This window comes from Histoplasma capsulatum (assembly GCF_000150115.1).
Source record: "Histoplasma capsulatum G186AR genomic scaffold supercont2.13, whole genome shotgun sequence".
Classification (NCBI taxonomy): Eukaryota; Fungi; Ascomycota; class Eurotiomycetes; order Onygenales; family Ajellomycetaceae; genus Histoplasma; species Histoplasma capsulatum.
The window spans coordinates 770,852-789,960 of record NW_025544813.1 but is presented as its reverse complement, the minus strand read 5'-3'; the positions used below and the strand labels follow the sequence as shown (position 1 = coordinate 789,960).

Sequence of the window (19,109 nt, the reverse complement as noted above, 5' to 3'; positions counted from 1 at the left end):
TTCTTCGGGGCTTACATTAGTAGATCCACGTGACTGTGCGCCGTTCCGCGTCTGTCGCGGCTACACTTGACAGTTACTGCTGACCCCCCTTCGAAAAAAATCCAGAGCATTATTCCCGGCCCAAGTAACCTATCCACTTTCCGGTTGCTTGATACCTATAAAATAGATATTTATCACAGACCTACAACCATCCTCGTTTTGGTGTTGAGTGCCGGGTTCCTCACCAAAAGCCCAGAAGAACGCCGCTTATACCACGTCTCCCATCTCTTGTTCTGAGACCCCGTCAGCCACGATGGCGTCCGAACAACTAGACTCGAAAAGGTGCATAGGGCTGGATTGCATCAACGATGCCGGTAGCTTACGGTGTCCAACATGCCTGAAGATTGGAGTCGAGAGCCGTTTCTGTTCGCAAGACTGCTTTAAGAAAAGCTGGGTAGGTCGGGAAGATCAGCGAGATTCAGTTGCACAGAATGAAGAACTGACAACTGGATTTTATTATTTTGCGTAGAGCGAGCATAAGTCTGTTCACAAGAAGAGTAATTTTCTAAGCAATCTTTTCCCTCCCAAAATAGTGTCTGAACTAGATCCAGCTACCGGCCATTTCAACCCGTTTCCAACCTATTCGTTCACCGGGAGCTTAAGACCCGTATATCCTCTTTCCCCCCAAAAAAGTGTCCCGGACTCAATTCCCCACCCTGACTATGCCAGTGACGGCATTCCTCGCTCAGAACAGAAACATGTCGGTCGACATAACATTACAATACTCAGTCCGAAGGAGCAGGACGGAATGAGGAAAGTATGCCGTTTGGCGCGAGAAGTGCTGGATATCGCTGCGCGCGAAATCAAACCTGGTGTTACGACTGACCACATTGATGAGGTTGTCCATCGGGCTTGCTTAGAACGAAAGGTCGGCGGGAGAAAAATAGTTTCGTTCCCTTAACATGTGTGCTCAGCTGATAAACAATCTAGTCCTACCCGTCGCCACTTAACTATGTCCATTTCCCCAAGTCCGTCTGCACGTCCGTCAATGAGGTTATCTGCCACGGCATTCCTGACCAACGGCCATTGGAGGATGGGGATATTGTAAATATTGACGTCACACTCTACCATGAGGGTTTCCATGGCGACCTGAACGAGACTTACTACGTCGGAGAAAAGGCCCGCGCAAACCCAGACCTTGTTCGGGTGGTAGAAACTGCAAGAGAATGTCTGGAAAAATCAATTGAATTAGTGAAGCCGGGCATGCTATTTCGAGACCCAGGAAACGTTATTGAGAAACACGCAAAGAGCAACAATTGCAGTGTGGTTCGGAGTTATTGCGGGCATGGCATCAACCAGCTTTTCCACACAGCGCCCAGCATTCCGCACTATGGGAAGAGTCAGACGGTTGGACAAGCGAAGGCCGGCATGTGTTTTACAATAGAACCTATGATTAACTTGGGAACATACCGAGACAAGACTTGGCCGGATAACTGGACTAGCGTTACTGCGGATGGACTCCAGTCCGCTCAATTCGAACACACGTTGCTAGTGACGGAGGATGGTGTTGAAGTGCTTACAGCGAGATTGCCGGACTCTCCTGGCGGCGCTATCCCTAGGCCTGCTGTTGACGGAGAGAGAACGTGATACCTTTCCAAAGATCGCCTTGTTCACGTGGTATTACCACCCATTTTAAAAATGCTATGTGGTCATGGATGATATTGGTTAACCCCTTTCCTCTCTCTCTCTTTCTTCTAATCCGTAAATCGCTTGGCGCTTTGTTTCGCTTCTTGTTGCGAGTGCGGTGTATTTGACCATTAGCATGAATATTCCAAGAAAATAAAGGGGTAACCCATACAAAATTTCAGGGATTGCGAATTACACTCCCTCTAGACATGTTATACCATGATTTATATACAAAATAGCCCCAAAATCAAGTAGATGTAATGGTTAGTAAATTGCCCCCATTAGATTCATATTTCAATGATCTTGTCGATACTGTTCATACTATTTGAATGTCAGTTTCATCACAATCTCGTTGTCTCAAGAGCCAGCGCTTCAAAGTTGAATCGTTGTGGCCATAAGATAACGGATTTTGTGTGGTAGAAATTCCAGCTGTGCTCAATATCTATACTTGAAAGCAGCACTTAATTGACAGCAGTCTATCATTATCACTGTCATTCTCTCATAGGGCGTGGTTCCCAAGCTCTGAGCAATCAAGTCAGTGTTCCGCCATAGCACCTCTACACTGGTATCAATAAGGGACGTAGTTAAGTTCCCAAGTACTCAGACACACAGCCTGTCCTCCTCGGCCGTCTAGAGATCTCGGATGGTGACTGTAGAAAGTCAGCTGCATTGACATGATCAGCGCTGACTAAAGAAGGAAGCTAGCCATCTAGATTAAAAGATCATAAGCTTTAGCAAAGCCAGCTGTGCTCAAGAAAAAGGGGATGGTGATGATGCTTACTCGTAATCATTCAATACAGAGCTAATCTGCTTACCATTACACCTACTTGATTATATAGTTGTTTTGTATGTAGACCATGGTATACATATATCAGATACTCCGTTTAGGGGGAGTGTAATTAGCTGTGAGGCCACTGGTGCAAAAGCGCAGAATCACCATCTGTCGGAACTGGATAAAGTCCGAATATTGACCCGAATACTGAATATCGATAAAATACATGATAACCAGGCAGTATTTCTAAGAAAGAGAATGCTTGAACATATGATAGAGGCAGTGCTCGTTCACAGCGGGGCATTGCTCGGGCTTCAGTTAGCGAGATGTTACAAGATCCTTGATATTCGAGATATCATCTCCGACACCATCAGTGCCATACGGCAGAAGGCATAAACAATTTGTCATTGCGTGTGAGAGGGTTGAACCTTGGTTGGTTGTTTATCTATCTAGTGGCGAGCTAATATATGTGTGTGGGTCACGTGGGGTAGGGCTTGTGTAGGACCCCCATGCTACGCAGGCTAACTAGCCCACGCAGCCACGAAAAACACCCAAATCATTCAAAAACGCAATAATAATTAATTACAAAATCCGGACCCTGATTTTCCTATTAGGAATAGGTGCCCGTACAGTAATAACCACTAAAAACAGAGAAACACAAGCAAAATCCATCAATCCGCTGTATTACCATTACCATCAACTATCATCAAAAACATGCTTTGCCCCAACTAGGAGCTCCATCCTCAACTAGAGAATATCAACAGTGACTACCTGGTCGTAGGCGACATACTGCTCCAACTAGGAGCAATTCTCAACTAGAGAATATCAACAGTGACTACCTCAACTAGAGGTTGTAGACGGCATACTGCTCCAACTAGGAGCGATTCTCAACTAGAGAATATCCACAGTGACTACCTCAACTAGAGGTATTAGAAGACCTGTTCTTCTATAACATTTGCTGACTCCATGGTGGAGGCTTTTTGTAGATTCTCCGGCTTCTTTTCTGGATATTTGTCCCAACAGTGGATCTCATCATGACCCTTTCAATTGCAGTAGTTGCACTCCTTGATGCTCTTATCCTTGATGTTCTTGGTGATATCTTTATCCTTCTTGTTGGCATTCTTGTCATCTAATGGCAGGCGGAGTAGTATATCTTTTCAAAGGTCAAGGAAGTTGTCTTCAAGTGGTCTTCGCGTGATTATCAGTGTTGGAAAGGATCCAGGGGTTATCTGGTTCTCTGGTGTTTCTTTGCGGTTGGTTGATCTCATGCTGACTGACATTTGATTATCAAGTATCAGGGTATCAAGATGAATAGAAGAAGAGGTTATTTAACAAAAGATTATCGCAAGTTATCGCTTCGTAGAAGTGCAAGGGCTTCATAACCTGTGAGAGGGTTGAACCTTGGTTGGTTGTTTATCTATCTAGTGGCGAGCTAATATATGTGTGTGGGTCACGTGGGGTAGGGCTTGTGTAGGACCTCCAACATTGCGAGCCGCCACGTGATCCCGCCCCATTTTTGGCGTTTTGACCCCCAGCGAAAAAACGCACTGAGTCATAGCTGGAGAATTTTTCGATGAAAGAGAAAAAAATCAATCGTAAATAATGATAAAAAATTTAAAAATCTATATAAAAATCCGAGTTCGTCTTGTGGGATTATGAGAGCATGAGGAATCACACATTTGCTTCCGGTAACGGATGCTCTCAACCATCGGAAACATCCCCTTTGCTCGGCGACACTGAAAACTCCAAACCGCCTAGTGGAGAGTATGTTGTCGAACACCATGATGAAGAGGCTGTGGGTCACAATGGGATCGATGCAGCTCGCGAGGCCCAATTCACCGGGCCCCCAGACGCACAGAAGAAATTAAAATATATCGTGCCAGCTATTTCGATTGGGGTATATACATGCGACTCTCTCTCAAGTTTCCCCTTCCCATCAAATATGTTTTCGAAGTTCAGTAGCCAACCCAAGCGATAATCCATTAATTCTTCTATAGGTGTTCCTTGGCGCAGCGGACCAAACTATCATTGTGTCCAGCTATGGGAAAATTGGAAGCGACCTGAAGGCTTTGAACCTGACCAGTTGGATTGCAACTTCGTATTTTCTGACCCTGACCTCCTTCCAGCCTCTCTACGGCCGTCTGAGTGACATATTCGGCCGTAAAACATGTCTTCTATTTGCCTATTGTGTCTTTGGGGTTGGGTGTGTGGGCTGCGGACTTGCGAGGAATATTGGGGAGTTGATTGCGGCCAGAGTAAGTCGTTTGCCTGTATAGAGTAGTACTGCAATGGCGAAAACTAACTGATATTCCTAGGTATTCCAAGGTCTTGGAGGCGGGGGAATGTCGACTGTCGTGAGCATTATTATGAGCGAAGTTGTTCCCCTCCGCGACCGAGGTGTCTGGCAAGGTGTCATTAACATCATATGGGCGACCGGGAGTGCGATTGGGGCACCTCTGGGTAGATCCTCTTGTCCTTTAAAGTCCCATATTCTCTAAACTCAATCGGTGCTATGATGCTGACTTTGAAACAGGCGGCATTTTGGCTGATTACATTGGCTGGCGTTGGTAAGTGTCGACGCTTACCCCAACGCGGATATATGTATAACATGATCTCATTAGTTTCACTACAGGGCGTTCATTCTGCAGGCACCTTTATGTCTTCTGGCATTTATATCTGTTGCGTTTACATTACATCTCCCTGCGCAAGAGAAGTCACATTGGCGGGAAAAGCTCCGCCGAATAGATTTCCTGGGGGCGATAGTCCTGGTCGGAGCAGTATTCTCATTCCTCCTTGGAGCAGATAGGGGTAGTAACGTTTCATGGTTCATCCCAATAGCCATCGTGTCTATGGTCCTGTCAATCGTTCTATTTGCCCTTTTCCTCTGCGTCGAAGTTTGGATAGCATCTGAGCCTTTTGCGCCGAGCCATATCATCTTTGATCGGAATCTGGTTGCCTGCTATGCATGCAACTTTTTCAGTTTCGCCGGATATACGGGCGTTCTATTTTACTTTCCTCTATATTTCCAGGCTACAGATGGTGTTTCTGCCACTGGAGCAGGCCTCAGACTTCTTCCCTCCATCATAGCTGGTGTCACTGGTTCACTGTTTGGCGGCATCGTAATGAAGAAGACGGGCAAATATTTCTGGCTCACCTTCGCAGCCTATGTTCTTCTACCTATCGGAATTGTCAACATATTCCTTTGGTCTGGTGGCTTGGTTCGTAACACTGTCGGAATCATCACTGGCATAACCTTAGCTGCATTGGGAAGCGGAACTGGAATTACCACTACCCTGATTGCTTTGAGTAAGTACATTTCCTCTGACATTCTATCTCGTTCGATGACAACATAATATATGCTGCGCTCATAATCTAACATAAGTCTAGTCGCGTGCTCATCTCCACAGGACCTAGCAGTAGCAACCGCATGCTCTTATCTTTTTCGATCACTCGGATCAGTAATAGGACTTTCGTTCGCATCTACAATCGTCCAGCAGTCCTTACGAAGTGGCCTGCGCTCTGCTCTCGGCAACAATAAGGATATCGACAAGATTGTTAACGGCGTACGCCAAAGCCTAGATTTTATCAATACCCTGGATCCACAGACCAGTAGAATCGTGAGAGATTGTTATGGAAACGCCACGAATCATGCATTTGGCCTTTCGATCGTCGTTGTCTTTTTTACGACGATCTCTACACTTTTCATCCGGGAAAAAGCTCTCAGTCGTTGATTTAAAGAAGTGATGAAAGGAATTTGGAGAGTTCCCTTTCCAAAATTCATTAACAAATTTGCTTCAAATTCTACTAGAATGGATATCCCCATGTTTTCGTTATGTTTCCGGCCTCATTTTTGCCACTACGTCCTCGGTTTTGAAGGAATCCCAATTGATTTCCCCTTTCGGGTGTTTGGTCGTACAAAACAGATGGGCCCCCCCCACCCCGTTGCCCCATCCCTTGCTTTTTATATACCCAACAAAATTTCGGGTTTCGAATGATTTAGAACCTTAGTTACAAGGCTTGTTATGCATAGCAGGAGTCTGAATCCCCATGTAATGTGCGTCATTGCTCAACATTGGGAGAGCACCCTCTTGGTATCGGTTCATATCTATTTATAAGGCGTCGTTCATACTCTGATATATTTTCATTTTAAATATGTTCAACCAGAAGAGCACTGGGTTGATAGATACTACAAGTTGAATTGGTATTTTTACACATATTATGCGAGATTATTAAACACCACAGATATTTGTATGAAAGAGTCAAGAATCTTGGAACAATAACTGTATACAGAGGAAATAATAATTTCAAGGGTGACACAAATAAGTGAATGTCAGAACTGGATAAGTCCAAATATTGACCCAAATACTGAATATTGATAAAATGAAATGAATTGCTTATTCTAACTCTGATAAGTATATGATAACCAGGCAGTATTTATAAGAAAGAGAATGCTCAATCATATAACAGACTGATGTTCAGTGGAGCAGTGCTCAGTTTCATATAGTGAGATGTTGTATATGTCAAATAATAAGATGTTATGCTACTTAGTCTCTAATCTAGCAAGCTTCTCACTGATATAAGATAAGATTGAGGCTTATATAGTGTTGCTGAGCTTGTTTACTAAGTCAGAAGATAGTGCCACTATCACAGATTAAGATATATTGTGAAGATATATCTAGAATGACTAGTAATAGCTACAGTGATAATCTAAGATAAACAATAAGAATATCTAGTAGGGCTTACAGAGTAAAGAGTGAATGCTTAAGATATATATCATAAAGAAATATACTTAAGATGAGCTTATAGTTGTACTATATAACTGAGTATAAGTAAAGAATTCTTGAGAGTAGAATATAGAAAGGAGTATTTCGATTTGCTTCGGCGCCCCTGGTTCTGGTGGCCCACGCCCTTGCAGTTTGGCGCCATCCCCATCCGGTCTAGCATTCCCTGTTCAGGTTCAGCTTTGCCTGTTCAGGGTTTGTCCCCTCTACTATCAGCATGGCGCTGGTGTGAGAGAGCTCTTTTGCCCTAGTGACCTAACAACATCACCCACCTCAGCTATATAAGATGCTCCATCTTCTCTCTGTTGTGCACGCACTTCATCATTTTTTTTTTGTTTCATTCTGGCTTTGCCTTCCTTTCCTTCTCCTCTTCATCGGCGGCCCGCGATCTATACCCTTGCTCTTTTTGACAAATAATGGCTGGCTCACCGCCACCACGCCATCGCTGAATGCAGTTATTGCTCAACCTGCTATGACTCCTCAACCACCCTTAGAATACCTATCAACTGATTGTTGTTTCAATCACCCTCTGTCTTTTCTTGTTTGCTGTTTCCTGCCTATCTACTTTCTTAGCTTTTCTGACTTCACTCAGGAATTTTTACACAATCTCTTAACTTGTTTTTCATTGCAGTTGTTCTACTGCATTTCTTTTTTCCTCCTTTCCTCTCTCCTCCTGTTTCTTTTTCCATCTTATACCAGGGCAAAGAATATGCCATGTTTCAAGCCAATGGTAAAAATGCCTCATTCCTTGTGAAGCTGAACACAAGGGTGGGTTGGGACTTGGAATTGCAACACAGCTGCATCAGTGGCCTGGTGAATCAATTCTGAGGTCAGGGTTTCATATGAATATTTTGCCATTTTGAGGAAGGATTAACAATAAAATCTTCTTGTCTGGCCCTAGCATCACTGACAACTAGTCCCCTGCAATGTTTCACTCAAATGAGCTGGAGTCAAGATCAATGGCTATCATTGCTTCTTGCTCTTTGCATTCCCCAGATCCCATTCATACTCACATCATCCCTCACCTCTGTAAGAATGATATGTTCAATGTTCAATTTCATATTTGAAGACAAAGCTTGGACAATGAGGTAAAGAGAGCCATATAAGCTAGAGGATCACAGCTGTCTGGCTTGCAACATTGTCCTCTGCTGGTTGTTGCATTCCACCTGCAGAACATGCATGTGATTTGTTCACATTCTCTTATCTGCTGGGCAATTTATCATCACAGCCAACCTGGGCACCACTTGGGCATCACTTGGGTTGATTCAACAGGTTATGATTGTCATAGTTGCTGCCTGCACCTGCTCAGGTTGCATTCTGGCATTACATGTGTGGCTCATGGTGTGAGGGGTGGCTGGGATGGGTTCGCTGTCAGCTCTCAAATGTGGTTTTGGGGGGGGTGGGGTGCCATTGGGAAGTACAGAGACTGCACCAGGCTGATTTGGTGAGAAAATTCCACCAATCCCTTAGGCAGAGTGAAATTTGAGTCATCTTGCTCTGTTGAGCTGGTGTGTGCTGCACTTCTGAAAATTCTATATAAATGGTCTTCTTTCTCCTGTGAAATCCATCAGAAAGCTTGAACATACAGCCTGTGAGACAACCTCAGAGCAGGTGGACACCATTTGGTCATTATGGACTTCATTGTTTATACCCCCTCTTTTCTGGAACCTAACACCTATCAAGCCCATCTTGATCATTTTCACCCTGCATGCTCTACATCCACATCACTCCCTCCCAAACCCCCCAATCCTCTCCATCCCCTTTCCTTCTCATGCCTATCTGCCCATTCCAATTTCATCAACCCCCCTCTGTACCCATCTGTACCCCTTCACACACAGCCTGTGCACAATGCATCATTAAAAACACATATTCTACCCAATCGTCTCCCTTCTAGTGCATCACCATGCATATTTAAAGACAGTCACAAGGGCCAAAATCAGGAACAAGCTGTTCAGCTGAACAATTTCAATACAGCCTTTACAGAGAATGAATACACTGAAGGCCTCATCGAAAGCAGGATCAATGTGGATCTAACCCTTGGGGAAGACTCGCGACAGCATCTCCACGATGCGGGACGCAATCCCAAAGGTGCCTCAGGCTCAGTGGTTTCTGCATTTTCCCTTCTTCTCTTCCTAGGGCATTGAGCATTTTCAACTTCTTTCATTTCTAACCCAAATCTCCTTTCAGGTGCTCTCAAGAGGAATGAGGCTCAAGGCCAGAAGCAGAGCAATGAAGCCTCACCAGCTCCCAAGTTGCTCTTGAGCTCTTAGCATGTTCCAACGCGTTATGCTACTGGAGTCACTCATCAGTGACACAGAATCAAATCATATGCCAGCTTTGAAGGTGCAACCCCGCTTGTCAGAGTTGGACCAGAGCCATGATGAAACACAGAATCAAGAATGGCCAAGCAGTAGCCGAGGTGGGTTTTGTGATTTTCGCTCCTGTCATAGATTCATGTTCCTCACACATGTTGTAGATACAGAGACCGGCACCGAAGATGAGTCCAGGGATAATGGAACATTCGCATCTTCTGCTGAGGATGTGAGCTCCATCCATGCCATGTCTCTGGATCACTTGGAAAAATCAGACCGACATGGCAAGACTAACATCAGCGACGTTGGGCAAAACCAAAACCCCTTCAAAGGACGGAAGCGCCGTTCCGATCCTGGGTCCATGCAGCCATTGCTCGCTGTTGTGGTGCCAGCCATCTCCCATCATCCTCCAGGAGACCCGGCAAGCCTTCCTGAGAGTACCATGCTGCCTGTGGGCGACAAGGGGAGTGAGTCGGACACAAGCAGCGAAAGCAACCCCTCCGATCATGATTATGTCATGAGCAGCGGCAATGACAGAGATTCAGTAAAGGAACTGTTGTTGAAGCGATGCTAGATTTCTTCACGGTCATCCATCACCACATGCCCATCCCGGTCTCGGTCTATGGCCCAGTCTCGGTCTCGAATCACACGAGCTTTTGAAGTTTATGGAAAGTCCAAATGGAAGCCTCATGACATGGGTCCGGTGGCCGCCACAAAGTGCTCTACAAGCTCGACACGCACACACTCCAACCGAGCAGCACCTAACGGCACTGGACAAACTTCCACCCCCCCCCCCCCCCCCCCCCCCCCCCAAAACAATTATCCCCAGAGGTGTTTCTGTTCTGGTGTACATCTTCACAGAAAAGCTCCTTGACTTCCTCAGAGGCTCCCTGATGGATGCCATGTGTACCACAGATGAGGAGCTAACTGAATCTCATATCAAGGGTCCAAGTGAGGATGCAGGGATCGGGCAGCAGCACAACAAAAAAACACCATGGACTTCAGAAGAAGATGAGTGTTTGTTGGATCTGAAAATGTGAAACTGATGTTGGTGGGAGATCAAGCAGCAGTTCCCACACTGAACAAAAATCACCCTGCAGCAGTGATGGTTGTCCACACTTCAGGCAAGAAGAGCATCACCAGCAATTGGCACGCGGAAGTGAAAAGGAGAATGCAAATGGATCAACTGATTGTTGATTTGTAGAACTTTTGAAGTTTGATTTATTGATGCCATCTGTACTCAACTTCATAAGTTGAGAGTTCTTTGTTTATTTTTAACAGTGTGGGACAGTAAAGTCCTGGGAATAGCTGTTGCTGAGATCACAAAGCTCATCACTGCTCTTTCTAGGAACAGCTTAGCAACATTTAGAAACAAAGTAATCATTCCCAGAGTTTGACTAGTTCTGGGAACCTAGCCAAGAACTAGTATATATAACTTCTTACAGCACAAGGAATAAATAAACACTAGATTGTGAGGATAGTAAAGATGATGAATCCTGTTCAACCATGTATCTTTATTGTGTACCTCAACTGAAAAATTCAATCCAACAACAAAAGCAGGACCTTCAAACATGCATATAACAGTCTCAATAACCTAGCAGGCCTTCAGATAGATTTAAGAGCCTCATCAATAGCCTGTTGAACCTCTTCCTTTGTACCGTCCTTCTTGATGAAGATACTGGTCATTACAGAGTGCGTTCCACCGTTCGCATCTCTCCAGGTTTTGATCGAACTGGGGATTTTGCCAGCATTCGGTTGACACTGGTACTTGTGATGCACAACCCCGTTTATGGTCACTTCGCCATCGTAGTCAAATCGAACGCCAATCCTCACTTGATCGGCAGGAGCAGTCGGCCATGCCGTTTTGCCACGGCCCACCGTTGGGTTGACAAGTTTCTTCCAAAAACCACCCCTAGCGACGGATTCACCGAGTTCCTTGAGTGCCCTCATTGTTCCACAGAGTCTACCATTCAATTAGAAAAATCCATTAAATGAGTCAAGATGGAACATACCAAGAAGATACTTGGAGTATTGTTGAGAATATATTGTATAAGCTAAGTGCCAAAGGAAAGGGTAAGACTTTCGAGTTGAACGAATAATAGATTGGATGTAGATAGTTTGGAGGATGCAGTCGAATTCAGCGGCGAGGATGGCCATATTTATGCTGCAGAATCTCTATTTCGATCATATCTCTTAAGCGCCCCGGTCTACGAATGAAGCATTCTCAAGATTAGATACTGCATAGTGAACCAATGCAGTCTTGAAGCAGGGAATAGGTGAAACAAGCGGCTAAAGGAAATATTCGCTCCGTGACGATCGACAGGCTTACATTAACTTACGGCGTAGACAGAGCGCATCAGTTATGTACCGGCCAATAAAAAATCGACCATACAACCACTAAGCGCTGTAACTTTAAATAGAATGCTCATATTGAAGGTCATTTGTACGAGAATTCTTTTGAATTAAATTGTTTGTGTTTAGAAATAGTAAAAGGGGCTATGGGTGATTGGATAGCGGCTTCAGGAGATTGTTGCTTCAGAAACACTTGGAGCACAACCTAATTTTTCCGGCGCTAACTAGTTTTTGTCTAAATGTTCTGCTAACTAGAACTATGTATATATTATGTCATGGGCCATTCATTGACCTCCGATTTCCTCAGCGTCTTTCCTTTTGTTCCTTCTTTCTTCTCTTCCTTCTTTCTTCTTTTCTAACGATGTTTTCCAACCAAACCGCTCTTAGGTGCTTCCGCCGAAATAACTTTGGAATCCCCTACCTCGGCTATTACTCAGCCTCCCACATGGCTAGCAAAACTGTTGAAACAAATCGAGAGTTATTTGAGTACACTTCTGGGAGGTGGATGTAAGTGCTATCACTCACCTATGCCGAATTGCAGCGGTAAGGTTGATATTGACGATATAAATGATCTACAGATATAATGAGTCACTTCGTCTGCCTGAGAGAGCCCTTGTTTTTAGTGTCCGAGAGCTCAAACGTGTTGCGGCTGCCTCCATCCACCGACATGAAACTGATATCAAGAGCTTCAAAAAGCTTGCAGAGGGTGGATTTAACCGTGTCTTTGAAATCACAATGAAGGATGATGGCGCGAAAGTTCTTGCCCGACTACCTTACCCATCCACCGTCCCCAAACGGCTCACAGTTGCGAGCGAGGTCGCAACTTTGGACCTAATCCGTTCCCATGATATTCCTGTACCTAAAGTCTTGGATTACTCGACAAACCCCGACAACCCTGTCGGCGCTGAGTACATCATTATGGAGAAAATTAATGGGGATCCGATCGGAGAGTCATGGTACACCCTTTCAGACAAGCAACGATTGAAAGTCCTCAAGGGATTGGTACAACTTGAGGCAAAGTTATTTGCCATCGATCTTCCGGCATCCGGTAGTCTATATTATTCTCACGATTTACCTCCAGAAATGAAAGGTATTATCATTCGTCCGTCGCAGGATTCTGATGTCACGGCCCGTCGTGGCGAAATTTGTGTTGGCCCAATTACATCTCTGAAGTGGTGGTATGGGGAACGGCGCTTGCTTTGTAACATCAATCGCGGTCCACGTAAGTTACCATCTGTCCTCAGCGAACTTTTCAAGGATATTTTCTAATATATTTATTTAGACTTGGACGCTACCGAGTCTCTCACAGCTATTGCAGAGAAGGAATTAGCATGGTTACAATCCTACGGGAAACCACGCTTTCCCTTTGAGCGAGCATACCGAGAAGCTACAAATTATCGGAAATCAGTCCCTGAAGAACATATGGCAACACTTGAGAAGTATCTAAAGATAGCACCTTACCTCGTCCCAAAGGATAAAAGTCTGCATAGGCCTATCCTGCGCCATCCCGACCTGCAACCTAATAACATTTTTGTTTCCAAGGACTTGGACATCATTGGTCTGATAGACTGGCAATATTGTTCGGCTCTTCCCATCTTCCTTGCCGCCGGGATCCCGCAGTATATCCAGAACTATGATGATGAAGAATCACTTCACTTCATCCCACCCAAACTACCTAAGACACTTGATGAAATGAGTGCTCATGAGCGCTCCACTGCATTGGAACAGTTTCGGCGCCGTCACCTACATTTTTATTATCTTGGATTTACGCAACGTTTTAATCCGTCACATTTCCACGCTCTTGACCACGATAGAAGTCATCTTCTGAAACGCAAAACATTTACCCATGCGGGTGACCCCTGGGAAGGGAATAACATCCAACTTAAAGCAGATTTAGTGCATATGGTGCAAAACTGGGATAAGGTTGTCACCAGCGCAGATGCTGAAGGGGGTGGTGGCACTGATGCAGTTGTACCTCCATGTCCCATAACCTTCGACCTGTCAGAAGCCCAGGACACCCTCCGCATTGAAAAGGAATATGAAAAGACAGACTCTCAACTCTCTCTCATTCGAGATGCAATTGGAGTCAGCATCGATGGATGGACATCAAATGAGATGTTTGAGGACGCCATTGCGCGAGCGAAGGAGTTCAAAAAGATGGCCATCGACTCTGTTTCGGACAATAAGATAGATCAGGAGATGACAGAGAAACATTGGCCTTTTGATGATTTTGTTGAGGATGAGTAGTTATCTTGGTTATCATGTATTGTAGTATTATTCCATGTTGTGTCTTGGATATACTGTACAACAACCAAGGCTACAGGCTTCACATCCCCTCCAAGAGGAAGTGCGGAAATATTGTCAAGACGAGCTTGAATCCGGCAACGACTGATCAGACATTAGACCGTTCAGGTCTCTATCGATCAACTGACAGGAGGTTTACCATTGGGACTCGCATGTATGATACTCGTCTCTTCCATTCCTCCGCGATCCTTGATAATGCTCTCAGGGCATGTTGCCAAGACCAAATTCCCCTGCATGACATCATAATAAAGAACCTTCCAGTACTTGGTTTCTACCGCTACGCCAACCAGCCAAAAAGGCACAATGTTTGGTCGAAAGACCAAACCCAAGCTACTATATATAAGTTACCTCAAACCGTGATATAATTCTCGAGGCAGCTTGAAGGAGGTTTCGCATCTCGAAGTGGTGGCTAGCCCTTCCACCAGATAGCTGTCAACCCTCCTTTACCTTCAGGATCTGTTCATTAAAGATAACCCGGCTCTTTCCTGAGCAATCTCTGTCAGGAAGTAGGGTATACCGATGGGAGGTAGGGCTTAGGGCTAGGGTAAGGGCTGGGCGCGTTGCTCATAATTCATAGAAGATTACAGTTTATCTGATATTCAGATCCCAGTAAATTTTATAGTTCAAAATTCTGAATTATCACTTTCTATTACGCTATAAAGTTCTGAAAGACTTCAAAATTAATTGACATAATTGTAAGTACTTAATAATATCATACAGTTACAAGTCAAAATGATCAGTGGTTGTTGAAATTGCTGGGGTTCTAAAGGTCGATTTTTGCAGTAAAATCGAGTTGCCTGCTCGGTGGGGATGCGGTGGTTGATTCTACACTGGGGATCTTTACCATTCTTGGTTGGTGGGTATGTGACAGGCATCCACAATATTCTATTCATTGTTGATTGGTTATTTATTCAAGTGCCCTACGGCGTAAGTGGGCGGCACAATTAAAATCTTTAGAATGTAAAAAGACCTCATGGTATAAAGTTGCAAATTGCTGCCACAGAATTTGGGTAATACTACATACATATGATGATACATACAATGATGGAGTGAAAGTATATCAAATGACAATATATTTGACTGATGACTAGAAAACTAAAATAGAAATGGTATAAATTTTATGCAGTATATATGTAGCTCTGAATGCTTCAATATACACTGAATACAGTTACAGATTCAGAGGTTTAGTCTATTACTTAATACAAGTATCAGATTAACAAATGTAGTTGATAATGTGTAATAATATCAGTTCAGACGCAGATAAAATGGACTATCACTGCATAATCCTGCATATCCATTTTATCACAGAGTGAAAGACTGTAGAGGTTATATCTACAATTATTGAGATGTGTCTTCTGAAAGTGTCTTAGAAAATCTTTATACTGGGAGTACTCTTTTTAACACTGAAAGTATATCAGAGGCTTCAGTGCAGTCTGAATATACTTTTCAATTATCAGATACTTTTTCTTATATAAGAATAATGAGCAATTCTTCCATTTGATCTCTTCTTCTTCAGCAAGCTATTCTCACAGAAGGTATTATAAGTAGACTGACTGTGTAACCATATATAAGACTAGGATCAAATTTTTTCTCAGTCTCATTATCAGATATCTTAGTTCTGATCTCACGGTCACTTAGATTTCGGAGCTCATAGACCCAACCCTGATTCCGTAAAACGTACTTCATTACCCGTGGTTCTCAATTATCTATTCCTCAGTTTGCAAACATCTTACAACTCGGTTCGAGCCGGCTTTCTGCTCTTTCGAATTCTAATAAATAGGGCCTCAGCCGGTCGCTCTACTGCTAACAAAAGTTTCTCTCCTTCAGTAGTGGAGAAAGCAGAAACGCAATTACATTTTACATTAAACACATACATCAAAAATGTCATACTAGAATTCCAAATTGAATCGGTCAGGCATGCTACGCGTTCTGAAGTTGTGCCAAGCCTTGAGGTTCTGTCGACAGTTTACCCCCCTTTTTTTTATAGAAAAAATCATTAGTTCCCGCTGACAGGTTAAGATCCCATATCAGATCGTGGAATGACAACAAATGTTTTCCCCACCCTAATCCTCCATCAGTCGGTTCTCTCTCATTCAGTTATAGTACCGCACAGCAACTTCTTGTCATCTTGCAACTGTGGCAACTATGTAGTTTTGAGGTGAATATCCCAGAGCCGATCAACAAGCCAACGCACAGGAAATCGCAACGGCGAAATGCACTCTGGAAGGTAAAGGTACCAGTCATCCTCATCTACCAGGCTCAGATTACATGTCAGCATCGTGCATTCGTAGTACTCGGGATAAAAGCCGCTATCTTCCCAGTCGATAATACCAGTGACCATGTAGGTGTTGTTGTTATATGGATCCTGCTTCACCATAATGTTCTCTCTCCTGACATCACCGTGGGTAAACACAGATCCGCGCATGGTAGCACTCTCATCTTCGAGGAAAGAGCGGAGGAATTTGATATATGTCTTGCTGCCATGATGGCGCGCGGAGAATTGCAGGTCGCTAAACTCTCTGGCTGTGGTGATATCTTTCCAGCGGGCGCATTCATCGACACGGTACTCTTTCACCCCTTCTCCACTGACACCTCCAAGTGCATTGCCATCCTCCTGGCGAAGGGTCCTCAATCTACGGAAAATATCATCTAGCTGTTGTTGTATTGAGACTTTCTCCTTGGGTGATAGGCTGGACCAGACTTGCGCCAATGTCATGTCCGGAATATATGACATGAAGATCACGCGAAAGGGTCCGAATCTGATTAGGCCGTGGGGTTTGGGGGCTGGGATGTCGGGCGCGCGTTCTGCGAGGTACTGCATGGTCGTGTACTCTGTGGTGTCATTGTTATCACCTGTAATCACTTTGGCAACGACTTCCTCATTGCACTTGACGACCACACCTCTGATGGGGCTTTCCCAGAGTTTGGGTGAGTCCCAAAGCAGTTGTTTGAGGAAGGAAATCAGTGCTTGCTCTGCATCATCTGGTTCCTCTGGGTGTGAATACCTCGCAAGAAGAGCGGTAACTGTCTCGGACAATGGAAAGACAACCGTGGCAGAGTCAGCGAGATCAAGACGTGTGCGGAACTCCGGAGGACTCTGTTTTTCAGTATCCTCCGCAGACGGTGCTGTACAGCCAGCAGTCGCCATTTTAATCCTGCGAACATAATTCTTTGGAAACACATCCAGCAAGTTGACTTCTGGCTTGTGCTTGAGTTGATCGCTGAGCTCATCAACTGTTCTGAGATTAATTTTTGCTGCATAAGAGAGCTCACAATACTGAGCTTTTCGATGTTCTCGTCTATATGAATCAGAGATAATTGACATCAGGTCCGCCGCTGGATCTTTTTCGAGTGCTGCTTGGAATTCAAGCATAAGTTCGTGGTTCCATTGTGCTGCATTGGGGTGTGTGAGCGAGAGGCCCTGTACAGCCGCAGCCTCATCCATAATTGCTGACACAAAAGCTGGCTTATGAGGATAAGAAATGCTTCAAAGGACGGTTGTGGGAGGATGGCGGGCACTGAGATTCTGCTGGGATTCCGGTGGGAGTTTACCGTGTAAATAATTTGTTTGGGATTTGCGTTGACGCGTCTTCGAAGAATACGGAGTTAAAAAGGACAAGGGACAACGTGGAATTCCCATCACCTGGAGGTTTTTGGACCAATTAGCGCGGCTTCATAACTGTATATTCCAGAGAGTTTTGTGGTAGAACGCGTTTTTTTTTTTTGATTATTCAGATATGTTTGCTTCCTGCGGGCCGCCCAGCTCCGCCGGCACGTGACCATAACATCGCCTATACCGCCCACCTAGGAGCTGATAACTCCTTAATGATAACCAACTACTTCCGTGATCTGCTTCCTACAAGATACATTATTCGCTATTAATGTGTTTTAAATTAGCCCAGGTTAGAAAATCTGTGATAGTATTCGCATGAAATTCAGCCCAACATCAAGCCTGTGGGAGTATATTATTACGATCTGAAACTCAAGCTCGCGCATTCGACAAAAGCTCACTATTATAGGTGCGAGGGATCTGAAAAGCGGGCGAATACTAAAAGCCGGTTGGTATTTGGCTTGCCTGCCAGCTTCCAGCCCACTGTTTCAGCAAATCTGAACTCTCACTGTTATCTAAAGGATCTGTCTATTTTCATCCAGTCGCCGGAAAGCATTTTGAAAGAAATGGCTTCGACTCTCACTCACACCATTCGTGCGTTCGACATCTCAAGTGTTGAGATGTTGGAAGCAGGGCTGTCACGATTGGAGCATTATGCTACCTACACGTTAAGAAGATGGCGGGATACCTTCGCTTGGTCGACTACCGAATTGATGGCATTCAGAGCTCGGGAGTTGAGGCGCCTAAGTTGTTCGAACCTGTGACCTGGTAAATATATAAGCAGCTTGCTGCAATTCATGCATACGCGCCGCTTCTCTTTGTTTGCACATCGGTTCATATGCATTCCAGGGCTTCAATTCGCCCTCCCAAACAACCGATACTCTCCTATGCTAGCCGCCAGGCTCCGAAGTTATTCAATCATCTTGGATCCCCTGCGGAGCGCCTACGGGCTTTCTCATCGCCCGCTTAGCTCGCTAGTTCAAACCAACCGATTACTCTTTTCATGATCTTAGTCCTCCTACAAATCACAGGAATATCATTGGTTAATACTGCTCAATTTACTTTGAGGCATGCTTTCAAGTTCATTCATGCGTCACGGATCAGCAAATTATTTATCCATAGAACATGACCAACACTTATATGCATGTTCTGAAATCTCATTTACAGAGATGCCACCCAACAAGACACATATGATTTGCTGTTTATTGCTGCAAAGTTTGTCTGAAACCAATTCAAATTCCCGAATAGCCAGAAGCAGTCTTCCTTTCATCATCCCGCTGTGAAGGGTTATATCCCAAACACCACCCAGTTTA

General features: G+C 44.5%; 7 protein-coding genes across 7 annotated transcripts; 4 read left to right on the top strand and 3 right to left on the bottom strand.

The window, feature by feature from the left end:
* Positions 1–124: 124 nt before the first annotated feature.
* Positions 125–1,855, top strand: HCBG_08229 (methionine aminopeptidase; the record flags this gene model as incomplete). The annotated part of the gene is made up of 4 exons (XM_045435278.1): positions 125–433; positions 509–536; positions 591–907; positions 970–1,855. The coding sequence occupies 4 exons, from the start codon at positions 293–295 to the stop codon at positions 1,624–1,626; spliced, it is 1,143 nt and encodes a 380-aa protein (XP_045284584.1).
* A 151-nt stretch (positions 1,856–2,006) lies between these two features.
* On the bottom strand, positions 2,007–2,845 carry HCBG_08228 (uncharacterized protein; the record flags this gene model as incomplete). The annotated part of the gene is made up of 4 exons (XM_045435277.1): positions 2,007–2,107; positions 2,276–2,353; positions 2,545–2,644; positions 2,771–2,845. The coding sequence occupies 4 exons, from the start codon at positions 2,843–2,845 to the stop codon at positions 2,007–2,009; spliced, it is 354 nt and encodes a 117-aa protein (XP_045284583.1).
* A 1,255-nt stretch (positions 2,846–4,100) lies between these two features.
* On the top strand, positions 4,101–6,269 carry HCBG_08227 (membrane transporter; the record flags this gene model as incomplete). Its single annotated transcript, XM_045435276.1, has 6 exons — positions 4,101–4,334; positions 4,435–4,692; positions 4,753–4,876; positions 4,971–5,004; positions 5,070–5,743; positions 5,825–6,269. The coding sequence occupies 6 exons, from the start codon at positions 4,101–4,103 to the stop codon at positions 6,166–6,168; spliced, it is 1,668 nt and encodes a 555-aa protein (XP_045284582.1).
* A 3,403-nt stretch (positions 6,270–9,672) lies between these two features.
* Positions 9,673–10,104, top strand: HCBG_08226 (uncharacterized protein; the record flags this gene model as incomplete). The annotated part of the gene is made up of 1 exon (XM_045435275.1): positions 9,673–10,104. The coding sequence occupies one exon, from the start codon at positions 9,673–9,675 to the stop codon at positions 10,102–10,104; it is 432 nt and encodes a 143-aa protein (XP_045284581.1).
* A 1,031-nt stretch (positions 10,105–11,135) lies between these two features.
* On the bottom strand, positions 11,136–11,480 carry HCBG_08225 (uncharacterized protein; the record flags this gene model as incomplete). Its single annotated transcript, XM_045435274.1, has 1 exon — positions 11,136–11,480. The coding sequence occupies one exon, from the start codon at positions 11,478–11,480 to the stop codon at positions 11,136–11,138; it is 345 nt and encodes a 114-aa protein (XP_045284580.1).
* Positions 11,481–12,160: 680 nt separating this feature from the next.
* HCBG_08224 (phosphotransferase enzyme family protein) lies at positions 12,161–14,303 on the top strand (the record flags this gene model as incomplete). The annotated part of the gene is made up of 3 exons (XM_045435273.1): positions 12,161–12,389; positions 12,461–13,104; positions 13,165–14,303. The coding sequence occupies 3 exons, from the start codon at positions 12,328–12,330 to the stop codon at positions 14,127–14,129; spliced, it is 1,671 nt and encodes a 556-aa protein (XP_045284579.1).
* A 1,570-nt stretch (positions 14,304–15,873) lies between these two features.
* On the bottom strand, positions 15,874–17,631 carry HCBG_08223 (uncharacterized protein; the record flags this gene model as incomplete). The annotated part of the gene is made up of 1 exon (XM_045435272.1): positions 15,874–17,631. One exon carries the CDS (start codon positions 17,629–17,631, stop codon positions 16,330–16,332), a length of 1,302 nt encoding a protein of 433 aa, XP_045284578.1.
* Positions 17,632–19,109: the final 1,478 nt, after the last annotated feature.